The sequence below is a fragment of the Mus musculus genome, chromosome 12, assembly GCF_000001635.26.
Source record: "Mus musculus strain C57BL/6J chromosome 12, GRCm38.p6 C57BL/6J".
Classification (NCBI taxonomy): Eukaryota; Metazoa; Chordata; class Mammalia; order Rodentia; family Muridae; genus Mus; species Mus musculus.
In genome coordinates this window covers 66702425-66723325 of record NC_000078.6, presented here as the reverse complement: position 1 = coordinate 66723325, position 20901 = coordinate 66702425, and the positions used below count along the sequence as shown (strand labels likewise).

The window sequence follows — 20901 nt, the reverse complement described above, 5'->3', positions numbered from 1 at the left end:
ATCTAAAGACAAAACTATTGATTTTTATAAGTTGGAAATTTTTTTGTTAATGAGTTTAGTAAGCTTACTTAAGTACTTTCAGACAGTACTATCGTTAGAAGCATGCACCATTAACCAGGTGTTACATAAGTGTGCCACACTTTAGAAGTTGTACATATTGTAATGTTTTCACTTGCCTGTTTCTGATTTCTTCTAGACTTGGATGATCCAGTAGTAACTGTTCATCAAAGTATAGGTGAAGCTAAAGAACAATTTTACTATGAGAGAACAGTGTTTCTCCGATGTGTGGCCAATTCCAACCCCCCTGTGCGCTATAGCTGGAGACGTGGTCAGGAGGTATTACTACAAGGATCTGACAAGGGAGTGGAGATTTATGAGCCCTTTTTTACCCAGGTAAGAGATTGTGAACGGTATTCCTAACCCAGCGGATTGTGATAATTTCTTGACTCTGGCAACATTCAATACTATAGCCATTTGAAAAGACATTTTCTCCAAATGTACTCTTTTATAAAACAATATATGTTTGATTGAAAAGCCAGCACACTTAGATATAAAGGACAACTTGTTTATATGTGATAAATTTGAAATACTGATTCCTGAAATAATATTAACGTCAATGTACCCTGACATATTTCTTTATTTATACATTTACCCTCCTTTGAAAAAGCATGACTTCACACTTCAATGACAGGCTTGATTAAAAAAACATTTTAAAAATAATTGTAATATTCCAACTTGCAATGTCATATTTATTCATTATGCCTTTTCTTATAATCACAATAATTAGATAGATAGATATATAGATAGATAGATAGATAGATAGACAGACAAAAATATGTGTCCATAAATGTAATCTGGTATGTCCATTTAGTGTTGCTTGTACACTTATATTTTTAGGGTTGAGCACTTGATATTGGATCACTAGTTAGGGACTTCACCACTGTGGAATTTTAATTCCCCCTATTCCAGTAGTCAGAAATAGATCTGGTTTAAGGTTAGGGCCAATGAGAGTTTTCTACTTCTACATTAGCATGTCTGTTGCTGTTGTCTTTGGGTTTTGTTTAGCCACCCATGTTGTTAAATCCTGCGAGTGGTTTCCCTTTTATTTCTGGAAGACACATTTCATAGCTGACTTCTTTATTTAATGGCTCTCCCCATCCCTCTTCCATAATGTACCCTGAGCCTTAGCTATAAGGATTGAGCTATAGATCTCAACTAGGCCTGGAGATCCGTGTTCAATGTTTATTTTGACTAGTTGATTTCTATGATGATTTCTATCTGTTGTGAAGTTAATCTCCTTTGAAGTACACTTATTTCTACACACACACACACACACATATATATATATATATTTAGAATGAAGTTAGTAATTATAATGTTTAATTAAGTGACATTTGTAAGTTCTGTAAGATCAATGATCTCACAGTAGTTGGCTATGATTCAGGTACCAGGCATGGGATTCCTACTAGCAAGAATCCTAAAGTCTAATTAGAGAGCTGTTGTTAACCTCCAAGTTATGAATGCCACTATCATACCTTTGTGTATATCTTGCTTTGCTGGCCATTGTTCTGGTTTATAAGCATCACAACTGTATAGGAATAGAGGTTGCCTTTCTCCCTTGGCAGATTGTGTAGCATTTTCATATACTATGAATGCCAGTCCTGAAGGTGGAAGCTTTACAATTAGATCCAGCTGGATTCCTTGTATCCCTGTGTCCAAACTACATTGTGTCTTTACTAGTAGGGGCGAATATTGAATTTCTGGGAGGAAAGCATGGACAACAGAAATATCTACATTGTTTGGAGTATCTCTTGGTATCCTCTGAACAAAAGCTACATAAGAGGTTTCTTTTGTTTAGTGCTGAGATTTTTGTTAGTCTATAGGTCTTAGAGAGGGAGAATAATATCACCTCTAAATATCACAACTTCATTTGGATTATATACGTATGTGTACACATATACATGTATGTACATAAAATTTGGTCATTGTATGTTCTAAAAAACATTCCTATAAAGAAATGTTACATCATGAGTTGAACTGAAGTCATGTATTCTAATGGGAACCCATGGTTTCTTTATTGGCTGGATCACACTTATTCTGCTTTATCACAGGCATCTCAAATGTAAATGACTGCTGAAAGTAATGGGGCAAAAGAATATGTGATTCTAACTTGGAGAATGAATTAAGAATTGATAAGTCCTGCAGAGATGGAATGTGCATACCTACTCTGTGTCTCTATTTGCACTGTGGGCAACGATTTTGAAACTCTGCTTGAATCTAGAGCATATGTAGGATTGATCCTGTAGCCCATAATGTTTTATATAATTTTACAAATGAAGAGTTTCAGACTATTCTGTTTCTTCAAAATTGTGCTAACTGATGAAAATTACAATAGATTGAGACATTGGAGTCTAATTCTAACCTTCAAGTACATGTTAATAATACAGAAAAAAAGTGATAAGGAGAACATTTTACCTACAAGACTACTTAATAGCCACCAATGGCCTCATTTCCAGCTGGTAATTGCCAAGAGTGGTTGAAAGTATTGTGACTTTGCAGTCATTGTGCAATAGAAAGCAACGGAATTGATTAAGGCTGTTTATTTGAATATGAGAACGTTTGTCACGTTGTAATTCACAAATTGATTGACTTTTTTTCTCTGCACTATAAGGTTAAAAATATCACATACTCTAAACTAATTATACAAGTCTTTGTGAGAAGCTAAGAACACCAATTATTCTTTCACCTATAAATGTTGCATTAGATTTAAAATTAATTATGTTATAGTCTTAAAATATCATGTAAGACCATATTTCCTTTGTGTGATAACTTTGTTCTTTCATATTCTATTGCTCTTTTAGCGATCATTTTATATATATATATATATATATATCAAGATATATGTGCATATGTATGCATATATATGTATATCTTGCATTAGTTTTTTCACACAGTTTCCATTGTGTGCCAAGAATACTTTATGAATAACAATCTGTCAATATTGACAATACTTATATTAGAACGTGTCTTAATCTGTGTTCTGCTACTGTAATGACCATCTGAGTACTTTATTTTAAAAATACTTTCAATCCTTGATATTAGAAAGCTCATTCTAGGTCCATTTTAACACAGTGAAGAAACACAAAGAAAGCACACTTTTAAAACAAGGTCAATCCTATAATTGATATACCTACTCCTAAAATAAAGAGATTGATTTATTTATGAGGACAAAGACATTGTGGTAAAGGTCTATGAAGGTCCCATTTTCTAGTACTGTAACAGTGACTATTAAACCCAATGAACATCTATGGTGAAGCATGCAGACAAACCACTGTGGTGTTCTTTAGTTCTATAGTTTAGGATTCCTGTGGTTTAAACTTCAAAAAGTTAACTTTGATCTGCCATGTACAGGCTATGGAAAAAGCTTTGCCAAAAAGAAAAAAAAATGTAAAGATTGCTGCAAGGCTCCAGTCTTCCTAACATTATTGATGTATAAGGAAGTGGTTAAGGGAAAGAGGACTGTGGAGTGAAAATAAAAGTTAAAATAAAGGCTAACAAAATGTTATGGAAACATGCAGAAGACAGACAGTGGCATCAAAATTAATAATCAAGCAAAGTGATTTCCCCATGAGTTTCCATGCCTGAGATACACTAGGCTGATTTGAGGATGTGGGGAAGATTCAGTGTGGAAATGGCTGGGCAGACTGGGACAATGCTGGCTATGGATTCAGAAGAAAGGACAGATATCTCTTACCCTTTTCATGTTAGGAAACTAAAGTCCTGGGAAAATATTAGATTTTCTCTACTAATGCTATTAAATGATCTTATTTTTAATAAAAATTAATTTCAGAAATGATGAGAAGGCCTTATCTTTTGTGCCTGTGCACACAGGCTAATAACAACATCAGTTTGAACTAAATATTTATTTCACAATCCTCATGAGCAACAAAATATTATTTATAGTTTCTTGCACTTATATCCATAATGAAATTAGCATATGTTTTTGAGGCTGAAATGAAACTTCCGCTACATAGTAAGTTTAAGAAGAATAATTTTCCTTTCACATCTTTATTCACTTAATGCTGAAAGGGAAAGGCATGCATGCTACATACTTACAATTGTAAATTGGGACATGAATTAATATAAATTGGAGACTGTATACTTTTCCCAGTAGCTCAGGATAATAAAATATATTGGAAATAAATATTTTAAAGGTCTAGCCTATTTTGAAAATAACTGAATATACCATTGACAGTTATAGATATTTTCATTAGAAAATGTCAACATTGGAAAAGTCACAGGCTAATATATAATAATCTTCTCTTCTATTTCATAAAAGTTTCAAATGGATTGTATTTATTGACAATTAAAAGATACTTTTAAAGCTAAATTTCTGTGTGATTGGCAATAAGTGTGAATTTAACCTTTAATTGCCATTTTCTATAGTGTTCGCAAAATTGTTCATGACATCATCTTGTGTATTTCAATTACATCAACTAATTTTCAAACTGAACATATTTACATCAATTATGTAATTAGTTACAATAAAGCTAGCTAAACTAAGTATGTAATTAGTAATAGCCAAATCAAAATTCTTTTTTTTAAATTGTAGAATTTCACATGCCATAATAACCTTAATATCATAGAATATTATATCTATATAGATGACATTGGAAACCCTGCACACATGAAGAACAGGTGCACACTCATGCTTATCTGCACACTCTCTCTCACACACATACAATCACGCACACACAGGCAAATACATTTACTTTATAAACCATAAAATAGTTTTTAATCCATTAATGAATGCAGTCAATTAAATGCATGAGGTACAAAGATTCAGAGTTCAGCCTGTAATTACTTTTTTCACCCAAAAAAATAACATGGTTTACCAGCACCTCTACTCTTCACAAGTGTAGAGGTTATCCTTGCATATTACCTTAAGTAATTATTTTTCTGTGGACTCTAGTTTCACTCTCTTTGGGATCTTGATTTGCAGCTATAGAAAGTAATCATCTTCTAAGCTATTCTAGATCAGCCTGCCAATCACTGGGCAGTTAAACATAGAGAAATCAGATAAGGAATCAGTTCTCTGATTTGTAATGTGCCCATTGTGCTCCTATGTTCTGATAAAACTGAGATATAGATCTTCCCACCATCGTAATAACTGGGCCATCCTTCATGATAGAGTCACAATTATTTCAGAGTAGCAAGAATTAAACTAGCACTTCAACCCGAACACTAGCTTGGGCTACTGTGACAGGGTCCCAAAAGGAAGAATCGCTTGATCCGAAGATAGACAATTTGGGGGTCAAGAGGTCATGTACAAGCAAGTTTATTAAGAAGTACAGCATCTGATATAGTTTTTAAATGGAGTTGGGTGGGTAAAGTCACCAAAAAGGCATCACATCATGGGACAGTGTCAGCAGGGAGACAATGAAGCAATGTTGCACAAGGAAAAACCTGATCAAGTGATTCACAGACCAAGCATATAGAAGGCTTACCACTGATAACTCGAAGGTATAAGGCACAGAGAGGGGTCAGTGGATGTTTTTTAGGGTATAAAACAATGAGATGAAAGAGTCAATATGTGTTTACTTATTAAAGCAACCTTAAATTATCCATATGATTTAGCATGGAGATAAAACAATATATTTCATATTTCAAAGCAGGGAATCCACAAGCATGATGGCACATAACTAGTTAAGCTTTGATCATGAGGACTGCTTCAGGCAAGCTTGAGCTATATAGCTAGACTCTTTCTGCTCCTTAACAGAGGAACTATTTTGAGGAGGGTCAGGGAAGGTTTTGCAAGAGTCAAAGGAATTCCAAGGGTTCTAGCCTGGCTTGAGCAGGAGGATATTTTTCACTCTGGACCTTGGTTGTTGGTTGTCTTCACACTTGCAGCAGTTTCATCCAATGCGTCTACACTCAGTCCTGCTCAGCAGGAATGTATAGCGAATAATGACCACTTCTGAATTAGAAAAGTCTGCGTTGCTCCACATTTACATGGAAGAGCTAACTCTGAGCTTTTGTGTTAAACCAACAAGGGCAATAACAATCAAGAAACATCTCGAAACTTCCCCCTGTCAGTGTTCAGTCTGTTATCAGCCATTGTTCCTCTACACCAAATATTTATGTATATCACTATAATGGTCTATCATTAGATCGTCTCTAATTTGCTGTAAAACCAGTGTTTCATGTGTTGGGTCGTCTTCAGAAGCCTGGTTTTACAATAGTGTTTCCTGTTGAAGCCTACATTAGACTGTGTTGATCGTTAAATAACCTCTATTATTAAGTGTACTATTCAGAGCTTTGCATAATAATTTGCATAACTACTGCTAGAAGTAGGCTTTCCTCCCCTAGGAAGCAAGTTTGCAAAGAAAACATTATGAATTTTCATTGTTGTCTGTTAGTTTTTACCTCTAAGCATATTCCAGTATTATGCGTAAGTACAGTGTTTCTTTTTCACATTTAGGACACATTCTTCTAATAATAATATGATTTAATGCTTTACAATGGTGTATGTCAGTTCATTCCTTCTGGTTATCAGTGACCTACACTAGTGACCTATTCTCCAATTTCAGGGGGAAACGAAGATCTTAAAGCTAAAGAATCTTCGCCCTCAAGATTATGCTAACTACAGCTGCATTGCTTCAGTAAGGAACGTGTGTAATATTCCAGACAAGATGGTGTCGTTTAGACTTTCCAATAAAACTGGTATGTATCTATCACTATATTTTATATGTATGTTTTCCACAACTAGTTTATAGAAAACTTTTTAGCCTTCTTATAGGCCAGTTGATAGCTACAGATACAGAAGGAAGTCATCTTTTATCCAAGAAATGTTTGGCATATTTCTAAAGCTTGTTACAAAGCAATAAGGGGAAAAATAACTGAAAGAGACTGTATGTTATTATGTGTGAAATTTAGAGAATTCTAGTGTCTTAAAAATACTGTAGTCATAAATTTTCACAAATTACCCTATGTATCATTTAAAGAGATTCAGAGGACTATTGGATTCTTTATATAGAAATTTATCATCTAATTTGCTGAAAATGCCTTATGGTTGCAAAGCAAAGTAAGACTCCTTTACAGTGCTATTTTTCAAATAAAAACTATAATTGGTAAATTCAAATAGTTTTTACCAAGATGGTACTTTTGTACAAGAAAGAATTAATGTGTTGATATGTCTAAAACATTTAGAACATATATTATTTCTTCCCTAGCAAAGAACTACTCAGCAAATTCTAACCAGAGTATTTAGTAAAAATATTAGAGTTAAGATTTTATAAAAATATTTTCCAAAGTACATTTCTACTTTTGTATTTGTTCCAATAAGTTGCTAAAACTTTAAATGAAGTGATTAACTTATATGTTTTACGACCATTAGGATTTAATATTTCTCTTTCCTGAAGCATATATTCCATGAAGTGTTTCACATCCTCATTAATAAAGCTGTCTTTTTCCTTACATGTTATTTTTTTATTTGCTTCTATAGACTTTCACCAGGTGCTTAATGCAGTACTTTCTACTATAAGGCCATTGGCCTATATACCTACACATATAAATTCTGACTCAAGTAGGAGCTCAAGAAATTATTGCAGAATAAATGAATGAATAAATGAGCAAATAAATAGCAAAAGTTATTCAACAGCCTGTTATAAAAGAATATGATAATATATTACTAACTGTAACATATTGTTCTTGTCATGAAATATACTGTAAATTATTATAACTTTGTATATATTTTACTTAAATTTAATTTTTAATTTCTAAAAGTAGCATACAAGGGATTGCTATTATTATGGTACTTTGAACAATGTAAATTTTAGTGATTCTCCTTCTCCTTAACCAAATTTCTATATTTTTAAATGGTATTTATTTATTCATGTCTGTGTAGGCGAGAGATTGTGTGAGTGTGAGTGCATGTGTGCATTGCATATATAAACACCAGAGGACAGCTTTGCTTTGCTGGTGTCTTTTCTCTTCTTCTGCCTTGTTTTAGGACAGTCTCTTGTTTTGGCTGTTGCACTACAAATATTGCTTTCTGGCCAATTCTCTGTATCTGTATTCTGTCTCATCATAATAGTGCTGGTGGCATGGGTGGTAAGTGAGGATAAACCATATCCTCCATCAATAATGTATTGTGAGTGTGTGTGTGTGTGTGTGTGTGTGTGTGTGTGTGTGTGTGTGTTAGAGAAGTCAAGTGATCCATGAAGGAAAAAAAACAAAACAAAATAAAATGGATCTACTTCCTAGTAGATGGGTAAAGATAGTACAGTTGAGTGAAAAAGAACCAGGTACTAAGTATATCACTTACAGTTGGCCTTACATTTCTTACATTTGACCAGCTCTTTATTAATTTGTTGTTGTTGTTGTTTGGTTTTTTGTTTTGTTTTGTTTTCTTTTTTTTTTGATTTTCTGAGACAGGGTTTCTCTGTATAGCCCTGGCTGTCCTGGAACTAACTCTGTAGACCAGGCTGGCCTTGAACTCAGAAATCCACCTGCCTCTGCCTCCTGAGTGCTGGGATTAAAGGCGTGTGCCACCACTGCCCAGCCTTTAAAATTCTTAAGGTGTTCTCTGCTATTTTATCTCTATAACTATTAAGGCAGAAGCCAATTGTGGCTTCATTTCTATGTTTTGGGTTTTATTGTGTCTTTTTATATGGTTTGACATGTAGTATATATTGGCTCATATAGATTAAAATATATTCCTTTAGCTTAATCTGAGACTGAAGCAAATCAATGAAAACAAAAACCATTTAAAAACCAAAACTTAAAAAAAATAGCATTTTATATTTTGGGGATCTATAGTTTTTACTGTTGCATGTTGCATGTGTTAGGAAAGACTGATTGACTGTCAAACCTGAAGAGTTATTTTAAACTGTCGAGTTTCCAGCACTTTAGTTTTGTTTTGGAGCTAATGAAAGGAAATTCTAGCCAAAAGCAGAGTGTTTTATTAGATATAAATAAAGGCATCTTATTTCATTAGCAATATTAGAATAAAAACTGGCAGATTTCCTAAAGCCTATTAAAGAAGCTGGCTTCTTTTGTTGCTAGGATGACTTTTAATGAGAAGAGTCATAGCTACTATTTTTACAGAGGGCATAGTTGTGCATTCTCACAAACGTTCTGTTGAAAATTTCAACATTGTGTTCTATTCTATTGGTCCCCACATTAATGTAAATGATTGAACAGAAAACAAATGTTTTCCTTCTTTATAAATCATGCATTGGTAAAGAATCTTTTATTGATATTTATTTTTAAAAATTAGTATTGAAACTGTGGAAGATAATTGAGATTATGGTCCTTCTTTCAGTCTTCCAACAACTTCAGTCAGATACCTCATTTGCCTAACCTTTGATGCAGTCATACCAGGTGTGCTCTGCTGTCTTTTCTATGTGGTTTTTGCTCAGTGTTGGAAGGGTTTGTGCGTTTCACATAGATGAAAGCATAGTAGCTCCCAAAGTGCATCAGGAGCAAATTCAGTGGCTGCCCACTTTATGCAAGCAGAGATATAAAACAATAGTGGTCTCTAAGCCAAGTTTATTGTTCTTCTGACATGAAAGAGAAGTGCAATCTTAGGGACATGACCAATGTGTTATCAGTCGTTCTGCTAGAGACTATTGTGGTACACACAAAATATTAATCCTGTGTCTTACACTGTGTTGTACACTATAGAAAGATAAAAATTATATTGTGAATGTTACAATAAGTTTGGTTAATGTTCTTTGTAACAAATATGTCCGTAAAAATTGAATTTTGGAAATTATAACTCTGGTAGAGGACAAAAATAGATAAGTATAATTTACTTTGAATAAACTTGCAATGAAAACACGCAACTTTATATACCCCAGTACAGGGGAACGCCAGGACCAAAAAGGGGGAGTGGGTGGGTAAGGGAGTGGGGGTGGGTGGGTATGGGGGACTTTTGGTATAGCATTGGAAATGTAAATGAGCTAAATACCTAATAAAAAATGGAAAAAAAAAAACCAATGCAAACAAACTAAAAAAAAAAAAAAAAAGAAAGAAAAAAAAAAAAAGAAAACCTCTGTAGTTATTTAAGTAGCATCAATCTGACTGAAGACCTGTTTACAAAATGCCCAAGACACACAGCAAGCTAACATAGAAATACCATCAATGGCAACAGTTCTTCAAAGTTCTTAAAACAAAGCCATTTCCCCTTGACTATATTGCTGGTTCTGGTTTATACCTACTGAAGCAGGATTCTAATGTGAGACCTAGGAATACAGACATTGGAAAAAGTTTAAATGATTGCTTTGGATAACAAGATCATATCTTTGAATTTAGAATGTTTGAATGAACTCACTCCATTCTGATATATGAGCTTTTGTTAAAGACATGGAGTTGCTGTTGCAGCATCTATGAATCCTCTGGAATGGCATGGTCATCTACAGACTAAGAAACAGTGTGTTGTCTTGGTTTTCCTAGAATGAATTAGCATTTGCAGTTCAATTCTACATCAAGCTAAGGAAAGTGTTCAAAATTTTGGATCCTTAATGAGGACACTATTAAAATGTGTCCTGTCACAGTAGTATCACTGTATATTACATCACATTGCACTACATTAACTTAGCCAGGTTGTGTTAACCCTATTATATTTGTTCTTAACATTTTATAAAAAAAAATGATAAAGCAACATATTTATTTATTTCCTGTCACTCACAATGACTAAGTGACTTGTGATCTATTCCAGACTTTTATGGTTATTGTCTCGTCTTGAAGAAAAATTACATTAGTCCTTTTCTGTTAAACTACTGATGTAGTTTTATTTATCACAGCTGATTAAAATAAGTCCACTTAGATTTGTAAATTTATAATCTCAATAAATATGTGTATATTTGAAATGATCATAATTATGGGAGCAAAGTACAAATTATTTAAAATATGTATCTACAACCTAAGGGTACATAGAAATTATGATAAATTTTTCATTTATTTAAATGTATTTCAAGCACTTATATGTGGATGCCTCATGATTTCAATGGCAAATAAGAATTAAGTTGCTACCTATATTAGGATGAAAAACATGTTTTGAAGGGTGATGATGAAGGCTATAAAGAAACAAGGCAGGTGGGGCTAATTTTACTTAATTATATAGATCCCTTGATTTAGTCTACACAGCCTTCACATTTATAAAAATTCCCTAATTAAGATGCCTTCCTTAGGTGAGGATTACATCCAGAGAGTAATGCACTACAAAAGTGGTACTGTGTCAACATGAACAGAACTCTCACACCTCCTCTATCTCTTTCTCATCTGTTTCTCCTTCCGCCTTCTCCTCCTCCCTCAACTCCTTCCTTGCTCTTCCTTACCATACCTGTCTCTGTCTCTGTCTCTGTTTCTGTCTCTCTCTGTCTCTGTCTCTCTCTCTGTCTCTCTCTTTGTCTCTCTCTCTCTGTCTCTCTCTCTGTGTCTCTCTCTTTGTCTCTCTCTCTCTGTCTCTCTCTCTGTTTCTCTTTCTGTCTCTCTCTGTCTCTCTCTCTTTGTCTCTCTCTCTCTGTGTCTCTCTCTGTCTCTCTCTCTCTCTTTCATTTTTCAGTCTGTCCATCAATTGTCCCAGAAGCTAAGGTTTAAAGAAAAACATCTCTTGTGCTTGGGATCTGCCACTCTTTTATGTAATGTAACTCAGAGATCTTTCACAATCAGCTGTGAAATGGAATATAAAACATTGTATGCTCTGCTCTTTCCATGGTGGTCTCCTATGTTTAGAGGTATGAAGCCTATGTTTTATAAGAAATAAAATATTATTTTAGTTGGTGCAATTTTATAGCCAAAGTTATGAAATAAAATAGATAAGAACACTTCTTTTTATAATATCCACATTATCAGAGATGCCAATTTAAGTTCAAGAGAAAGAAGTATTGGAAATTTTATTCTTGTACATAAACACTAACCTTAGCCACTTTCCTTAGCCAAGGTTATTTATTTCTTATTTTCTTTTCTAAGTTACTGAATTCAACTGGCTATCACAGAATCCAAGTGACAATTATTGCTGACTAGAATCTAGGTATGTTATCTTATCAACCATCATTTGTATTAGAAGGGCTGGTTTTATGAGATATATCTAGAACAGAAAGGAGGGTGTCCTATACCAGCCTGGGTGGGCTGCATTAGCATGATGTCACACTCTGGGAGGCACAAGCAACAAAAATATATATATTCTTATGATTTTAGAAGCTACAAATTGCAGGATCATTCTTTCTGGACAGTTGGCTCCTAGAAAGAGCTGTCTTCCTGAGTTGCCATCGTTAGGTGGTCACATGGCTTTCCTCTGAGGGGCATGGAATGAAAGACCTATACATCTTCTTATTCATGTAAAGAACAATAATATCAACCAACCAGACCCCCCAGAGCTCCCAGGGATTAAACCACCAACCAAGGCGCACACATGGAAGGACCCGTAGCTTCAGCCGCATATGTAGCAGAGGATGGCCTTGTTGGGTATCAATGGGAGGAAAGAACCTTGCTTCTGTGAAGGCTCAATGCTCCAGTGTAGGGGAATGCGAGGGTGGGGAGGCAGTAGTGGGTGGGTGGGTGGGTGTGCATCCTCTTAGAAGCAGGGGGAGGGGGGATTGCATAGGAAGTTTCAGAGGGCGAAAACACGAAAAGGGATAACATTTGAAATGTAAATAAAGGAAAAAGATATTCATTCTTAGGTCAGTGCCACACTTATTAAACATTAACTACATTTTGTTTTATTTCTATTAGTTCGTTTCAAAATAGAAATCTATTGTGACTTTTTATAGCCATATAAACTTTGTTTTGGGAAAATAGAAAGTAACTCTAAGGTACTAGAAGAAGGCTGAATCCTAAGAAAGACAGCCACGATTTTATACTCTCAGGATCACTATTTTTTAAAGTCAGGGTCATGATGCTAATAGTGCCATTATATGACAGTGAAGTCTGTACACTTGTTTTGGTTATAATTTTTTTATTTAGAATATATATTTTATATTTAGCACATATATTTTTATATTCAGTATACGTTTTTATATTTAGTATATGAAATACTAGGGAAACTTTTGACTTTTGATTTTTCACCTTTAAATCTTAGAACCTTTATGATATCAGAAAGGAGCAATTGATGTTACCTGGAACAACAGGGTTTACCAATACAGATGCCAATATTTAATGTTACCTGTAGTTAGAGTGGTGTTGACAATAATTTTTTTTCCTGATCAGGCATCATGTATTACATCTGCAATCTCGGTGTTTGAGATGCTGAGGCAGGAGGTTTATGAAGAGTTTGAATCCAATCTGAATTGTGTAATGAGTACTAAGTCATTAATGGCTAAAATATAAATCCCTGTCTCTCTCAACGGGGTCCACATGGGGTGGGTTATTGTTCAGAGAGCTTTTTTGTAAGTGTTTATGTTCAGAAATTTAGGATGCAAATTCTAGTTCTGGCTGTAAGTATCTGCATCTGTCTTAGTCAGGTGCTGGTTTTGCTACTGTTTTTAAACTTCTTAAAATTAGGGATAACAAAAGCAAAAATATTCACAGTATGCTCTTATAGCTAATAAATTCTAGATATATAAAACATAAAAGTATTTGATTCATAGAAAATACTCAGTGGATAATATTTACAATAAGATTTATAATATAAATAGTAGAAGAAAATATGCTTGCAATCATCAATCAAGCTAAAATGGTAAAGAAAATCTCAAAATTTGCCAGGATTATTCTTTCATTGACTAATGGTAGTCTGAAAAAAGTTTATGATCAAGCTTTATGGTCATTATCAATAAACTTCTCTCTTTTATGCGAACACCATTACCCATAGAAATCTACAGAAATTAACACTTACAATGCATGTAAATTTTGTGACCTGTTCTTGACTGTTTTTTTAATATTAAAAATAGTTACATTTGTATCCAACAGAAAACAAACTCAAAGCGATCTTTATAAGTTCTTTGTCTCATAATTTTGTATCAGGCCTTTTAAATTGTTTATCATACTTACTATTATCATCATTATTATCATTGTTATTATGAGCTTTCTTTCTCTTTTACTCTACAGGTCTTTACATATATATTATGGCTTCAAGTTCAGTGATTTTATGTGATTCCTTAATGTGCCTTTTCTTTTTTCTTTCTTGTTTTTAATCTTTTCTATTAGTTATTTTATTTATTTACATTTCAAATGTTATTCCCCTTCCCAGTTTCCCCTCCACAAATCCTCTCTCCCCTCTCTCCCCTCCCCTTGCCTCTATGAGGGTGCTCCCCTGTCTGCCTGCCCACTACTGCATCAGTGCCTAGCATTCCCCTATCCTGGGTCATCATCGACCCTCCACTGGATCTTGTGCTTTTTCTTGTCCCTTTTTTCTACTGTTAGTTTTTGTCTTCAGCTGATGTGTTAGGTGTTGTTTTGCCTTATATATTTTATTCTATTATTATCCTGTGGAAGCCTGTTAGTGTTCTAATGAGAAACAAAAAGTGGGAGAGGAAGTGGGAACGGACTAGGAGTAGCAGCAGGAGGGGAAACTGTAGTCGGGATATATTACATGAGAAAAAGATCTATTTTTAATAAAAGACAAAAAAAAAAGAGTTCATCAAGCAAATAAAAGAATCACAGGAGGTTGTCAACGCACACCAAATCCTCTATCTAAGTGCTCTCTCGTTTCCTAAGGTAATCAAACCTGAATGTACCCCAGTCTCACTAATGCAGCTTCAGATATCGGAAAACATAGACGATGACTTCGCCGTCAATTGGGGAGAAAATGTAATGGTCATTACGAGGTTTCAACTTTACTCTTCCTGAGAGTTTCCACAGCAACAAGATGACCCAGATTTTCCAAAATTCTATTGCCATAGTAACAGAAAGTTTGCAAGTTGCCGGGTTCTCCGTCTACCTGTGTATTTTATTGTTCTCCCAATAAATTTTTTACATCCCTGGTATTCACATTTATTTTGAGACTGTAGATTCTTATATAAAACATTCCTTATCGACTAGTAACTTTCCTAGAAGATACAATAATTAAAATAATAATAATAAATGGCAAAAAATATGACGGCAAGTTGGTCAATGAAAGGCCGTAAGACAATGTGTACAGAGATGGAAACAATCGATCAGAATGTTCTTTCAAAATCATATGAATATTTTGAAATATCATCAAATAGTCTGTTTTGCTAAAGATTTCTAAAATGATCACTTATATGTTTTCAAGGTCACTATTTTTAATTTAATATGCTACCTGAATTTAATTATAATAAAACATTATTTGCTTATGGAGGGGTTTGGGGAGGGAGTGGGAGCTGCAGCAACTTGCAAGAGTTTCTCAGTGCACACGTAGGGACCAGAGGATAACTTTCAAGAGTTGGATTTCTTCTTCTACAGCTTGGGAAGCAGGGACAGAACTCTGTTTGCAAGGCTTGGAAGCAAGTTCCTTTTAAATGCTCTCCAGCCAGTCAGGCAGCCAAGAAAGTATTACCATAAGAAAGCCTTAAGGGAACTTAATACCACTGGGTTTAGTGATTGTGTCACTGAGTTGGCAAAGGTAAATTAAGTACTAGGTTTTCATTTTCTTAATGCCAAGAATATAAATTTTGTACTTTAAAACTGAAATTTCCGAGCATGGTATGGCTCTTAGCAAGTTTCCAGTTTCTAACAAACCTCTTAAGCATCCTGTCACCTGCCTGTGGTGACTAAAACCCACATGGCATGTGAGGCTGCTGCTTCTGAGACACAGTGACTAACCTCTTCCAGTCCCCAGGTCAGCCAAGTAAGATCAGGCTTTTCAGCTGGGCTGTTTCAGTCCACAGAGTGTTTTCCACGGATGGGGAAATGGAGAGGGGAAAAAGGAACTAGGGGAGAATAGGAAAGGACTATGCTATGCTTGCTATCAAATTGTGCAATTATTTTTCTAAAAACGCACTGCTGGTTCATATGTGTGCACCCAAACCCTTAATACCATAGGCTCTGTGAAAAAAAAAAAAAATCCACACTGTACATGCAAATCTTTAAGCCATTTGTAAGTAAACATTTATTTGGGGCTTGTAATATAGCAAAGTTATCAACCTGTGGTTTTATTCAGCTTAATAGTTTTGATTTAAAAACTAGTGGGAACCATCAACTGAAATTATGTAAAATAAAAATAAAAACAGTGCATTTATGTTCTTCCTTGCACCAGGTTTTTTTCCTCCCAAATGGAGGTATTTCTTTAAGGAAAGTAAATATTTTAAACTCATTTGTTAAAAAGTTATAAAATACAAACAAAGACAAAAATATATTGAAGTTTGTGTACACCTGTACCCTTGATTTTTGTTTTTATTTTTCAAGACTCAACAAAGCGAAGGAACAGCTCTTGTCAAGTTCTTTGACACCTACTCCAGCTCATATAATCAGTTACAGTATACAAGAATGATAATTTGCATGTTAACACACAGGTCAACACTGCTGAAGCAGCAATGATTTTTTTTTTTCATCTCATACGAAGTTCACAGATACAGTCCCAGTGACCCCTTGTACTGTCAGATTGCTCTTACTAAGGACGGTCAGAAAACCAGAGGTTGTCACAGTTTGTTTTTTCAGTAGAAAGAAAGTCCCAGTTTAATTAATCTATTTCCTTGTCTCAAATTACATGAGTTTTTTTTCTTTCTTTCTTTTTGTTTGTATGATTTTTTTTTGACTGTTGGAAACCTGAATGCTTTTGGCAAAATTAGAAATTTTCTGAAATGCTGGATTATCTATTTTTAAACAAGCATCTGATTTAAAACTTGTCTGGCAACTTCTAGTTTCCTGAGGAGTTTGGAATTTTGTAAATTAATGACTGATAAACAACCCAGGTTGTTGCATATAGCTGGTCCTATTGCCTGTTCTCTTGGACTCTGCAAGTCCCAGGTGTTTTAAAGCCTCTGCGTTCAGAGCAAGGCAGAACTGTGTAGTCTGCCAGTGATGTAATCTACCACCCAGATATCTCTGTGTGGATGCTTCCTGTGTTTTGTTGTTTTCTTTCTTTCTTTTGGTGTTACTTTTTGTTTTCATTTGTCTTTGTCTTTGCCTTTGTTTTTGTGGTTGAGATTTTGTCTCAGTGTGTAGTCCTGACTAGTATGAAACCTGCAATTCACTATGTAGATATTCCGAATAGCCACACACATTCGTCACAGTCCCCCTACTTCTGCCTCTTGAGTGCTGGGATTGAAGTTGTACACACCACCCATTGTCAATGCTGGCTCATATAAAGGCTTCATCAACTCTAAGTGAGAAAGCATGTATTTGCAAGAGCTTTTGTGGATTCGGTCCATTCCCTATAAGGTGGTGATTTTTATCAACTCCTTCAACTCTGTGGATTTGTTTTTTGCTAAACCATATTGATAGTGAGGTTGGTGGGAAAAAATGATGAACAGTGAACATTCACCAAATATTTTACTTCTATTTATCACAGTTATAATAGCAACAACAAAATTTAGAAGAAATGTGTCAAGAAATAGGTGCAGAACTTCCCAGTGTCCTATAAGCCTTAAGAACTTTGCATTGAAAGTAAAAGCTTACAGAATTTGAGACTATTGCTATCTGATTGAAGAGATTTATAATATAATTCAGGAGAAAAAGGGTCACCAAATTACTTTTGAATTAAATTCAAATTATCACATCAATACATTAGAAATCAGCTTTGGTTTAATAGGTATGTATGTGTATGTATGTATATATGAATGTCTGTATATATGTGTATGCATATATGTATGTATAAATGTATATATTAAACCTTAACATTTTATGTATTAAAACAATAGTAAACATGTTCTCTGCAAATATATTCCAGTAGCTCATTAATCTAATAAGAAAAAATGTAGTTTTTCTAGTTTGCTGGAACTAGAATGTGAAAGCTTTATTTCTAGTAACTTTGGGAATGAATTACTACTGACAGAATATTATGTACATGCATTTCTGTGTAGAGAGGAAGTAAATTAAAAAGTGATTTACTGTTTTATCTTTCATTAGAAAATAGTATCAAGATAGTTTTACTGCTCTTCACTATTACCTTAACAGACATTCCATTTTGTGTGTCTTAATTTTTTTTCTATATTTTGTATTTGAAAATTAAGCACCTTCCTTATCACATAGCAGCACTGTCCTAAAACAAAGAACAATATATATAAATACTCTGTCTGAAGCCCCAAGATAAGGAATAGAGCTCCTTAAGTGTTGGAACAGTCTCATTTGAACTAGATCTATAATACCATATTTAGGCAGAAATTAGTATTCACAGGAAGTCAACATGATGCTTTAGTGACAGGGAGTACAGGGTCCATAGTTTCAAGCTCCCACCTTCTTCAGGGAAAAGCACAACTTTGTGCCTTTGTAATCCAATCCACTGGAACAACTCCACCTACATACAGCACTTGGAATTATAGCCATCTCTTCAGTTCTTTTTTTTTTCTGTTTTAAGATTTATTTTTATTTATATGAGTACACTGTAGCTTCTTCAGACACACCAGAAGAGTGCATTGGATCCCATTACAGATGGTTGTGAGCCACCATGTAGTTTCTGGGAGTTGAACTCAGAACCTCCGGAAGAGCAGTCAGTGCTCTTAACCTCTGAGCCATCTCTCCAGCCCTGTTTTTTGTTTGTTTGTTTGTTTGTTTTTTAATTTCCACTTTTAAATCTGTTTAACTTAATTGGGAGACGAAATGTACTCTAACATTTTCTGCATGTGTGTATATATACACACATACACACACACATATGTGTATATATATATATATATATATATATGTGTGTGTGTGTGTGTGTGGTGTGTGTGTGTGCTATTGATGAGTATAGGTACACTGGTGCACTGCATATCTTCAGAAATTATTAATTTTGCTTGGTTAATACTTTAATGCACATGATTAGTAATGGTCGACTTCATTCTCCCTCAAAACCTGGCAAACATTAATCCATACTGAATTTGATTGAATGTGTTAGATACTCTTTATGAGGAATATCGTATAGAGTGTGTTAACTGCTTATTTTTCTTTAAAAAATGTCCTCAAAGTTCATCCATGTTTTCACATATTACAGGAATTTTCATTTTGAATGACACAATTTGTTATGTCTTATGCAGATGATACAGTTATTATATCCATATATTAATTACTATGTAATTTACTTTTCCCCTGATTTTGGCTATCATGGTGTAATGAATATGAGTCCTTATATCTCTGAGTCTTGATTTATTTAATTTTTTGATACTATTCAGGATCCTAAAAAGCATTTCATTCAAGGTAATCTGAAAGTTAATTATATTTTTTATTGATTTTGATTCTCCATGCTGATTCTTGCAACACTGTTTTGCTCCATTCACAATGTGAAATCTTCTCATTTTTCCAAAATATCACCATACTACTTTGTATTAAAAACTAATTTAGTATCCTGAAATGTATAGGTAACGTTATATTGGGTGGTTTTTATTTTTCATTCCGTAGTTATTGATAACAATTAAAATAGTTTGCCTATTCCTATTAGCCTTCAGTATGTCCTGAAAGAAGTCTATTCAAGTTGTGAGCCATTTTAAAAACTGACTTATTAGGGTAAATGCATAAATAATATGAGATTGCTATATATTTTAGAGATTAACTGCCAATTTGTGTGAAGTACAATTATTTTCTTCCTTTCTGTGAATTGTGTTTTCCTTCTGGTGGTTATCTATTTGCTATCAAGAAACAGTTCAGTTTGATAAAAAATCACTGTTTATAATTTCCTGCCTCTTTATAAAAGTAATATCTTTGTATTAGTAAAACTTTGTGGGCATTGCCTTAGATATACTAACATCTCTAATCGGCTTTATCTAGTGGCACATTTCAGAAGGACAGTATTTAAAATTGATTTGTTTTGACACTTTTCAAAGTCTGAGACAAATCTTACCACACAGTTAATGCCCAGTGGATCTATTTCAAATTGGCATTTCTTTCATAAAATAGTTTATAGACGACAGCATCAAAATTTAAAGGCTCCCAAACAGTGAAAGAAAGAAATAAACAAGTGAAGAGAGAGCTTGTAAAACGGTGAAAAACCTTCATGAAATTCCCAAAAGGGAATTAATGGCTAGAATATGCTGAAGGAATATTACTAGCAAAGGAAAATTAGAACTTTATCAAAGTACACTTTATGCATAGAGGGGTGTCTCATAAGCAAACCTTTTACCTTGTCCCACTCGTCAACACTAATACAGCCTGTACACTTTGTACATTGCAGTTCATATATTCTACTACTATCACTAACAAGGATGCATAGGCTTCTAATGTGACTTTTGATACTTGATACAGCTTGAATACTTTAGGTATAACTACACCCAAAGCTTTGGCTTTACGCCCCAGGGTTTTCCTTAGCATAGCAGAATTTGCCTCAGGCAGTCCTCTTTGGAAACTGACTCATTTCCTCCTTGATTAGAGAAAAACCCTGGACTCCAGAGAATTATGAAAAAAAAAAAAAAACCCACAATCAACATTCTATGAATTGGAGTTAGGCAATTATACAGAATTCAAACTATAACTCTGAAATAATTTTGTCCGAGGATAGAGAATGAAAGCTAAAATATCTTTATCAAACATATTTTAAGCAATTTGAGAATACTTTCTAATATAACACCCAATTTAAGAAATAAAATAGCTAGCTATATGACCAATAGCAGTCTTCATTTGTTCTATCCTCGTACTGATTTTATTTTATTTTTTATTAGATATTTTCTTTATTTACATTTCAAATGTTATCCCCTTTCCTAGTTTCCCCTCCAACCCCCCCCCATCCTTTTCCCCTTCCCCCAGCTCACCAACCCACCCACTCCCACTTCCTGGCCCTGGCAGTCCCCTAATCTTGGGCATAGAACCTTCACAGGACCTCTCCTTCCATTGATGACCAACTAGGCCATCCTCTGCTACATATGGTGCTGG

The 20901-nt window shown here is 34.3% G+C and overlaps 1 protein-coding gene across 6 annotated transcripts in view; it reads left to right on the top strand.

Moving 5' to 3' along the window:
* Positions 1–20901, top strand: part of Mdga2 (MAM domain containing glycosylphosphatidylinositol anchor 2) — a 763131-nt gene that overhangs the window by 499224 nt on the left and 243006 nt on the right. For all 6 annotated transcript variants that reach the window (XR_872713.2, XM_006516013.3, NM_207010.2 and 3 more), the window contains exons 4-5: positions 197–393; positions 6591–6723. Coding sequence is in view for 5 of the 6 variants with exons in the window: in NM_207010.2 (NP_996893.3) it covers positions 197–393; positions 6591–6723 (330 nt within the window). In the remaining variant the exon portion in view is untranslated. The remainder of the gene's footprint in view (positions 1–196; positions 394–6590; positions 6724–20901) is intronic.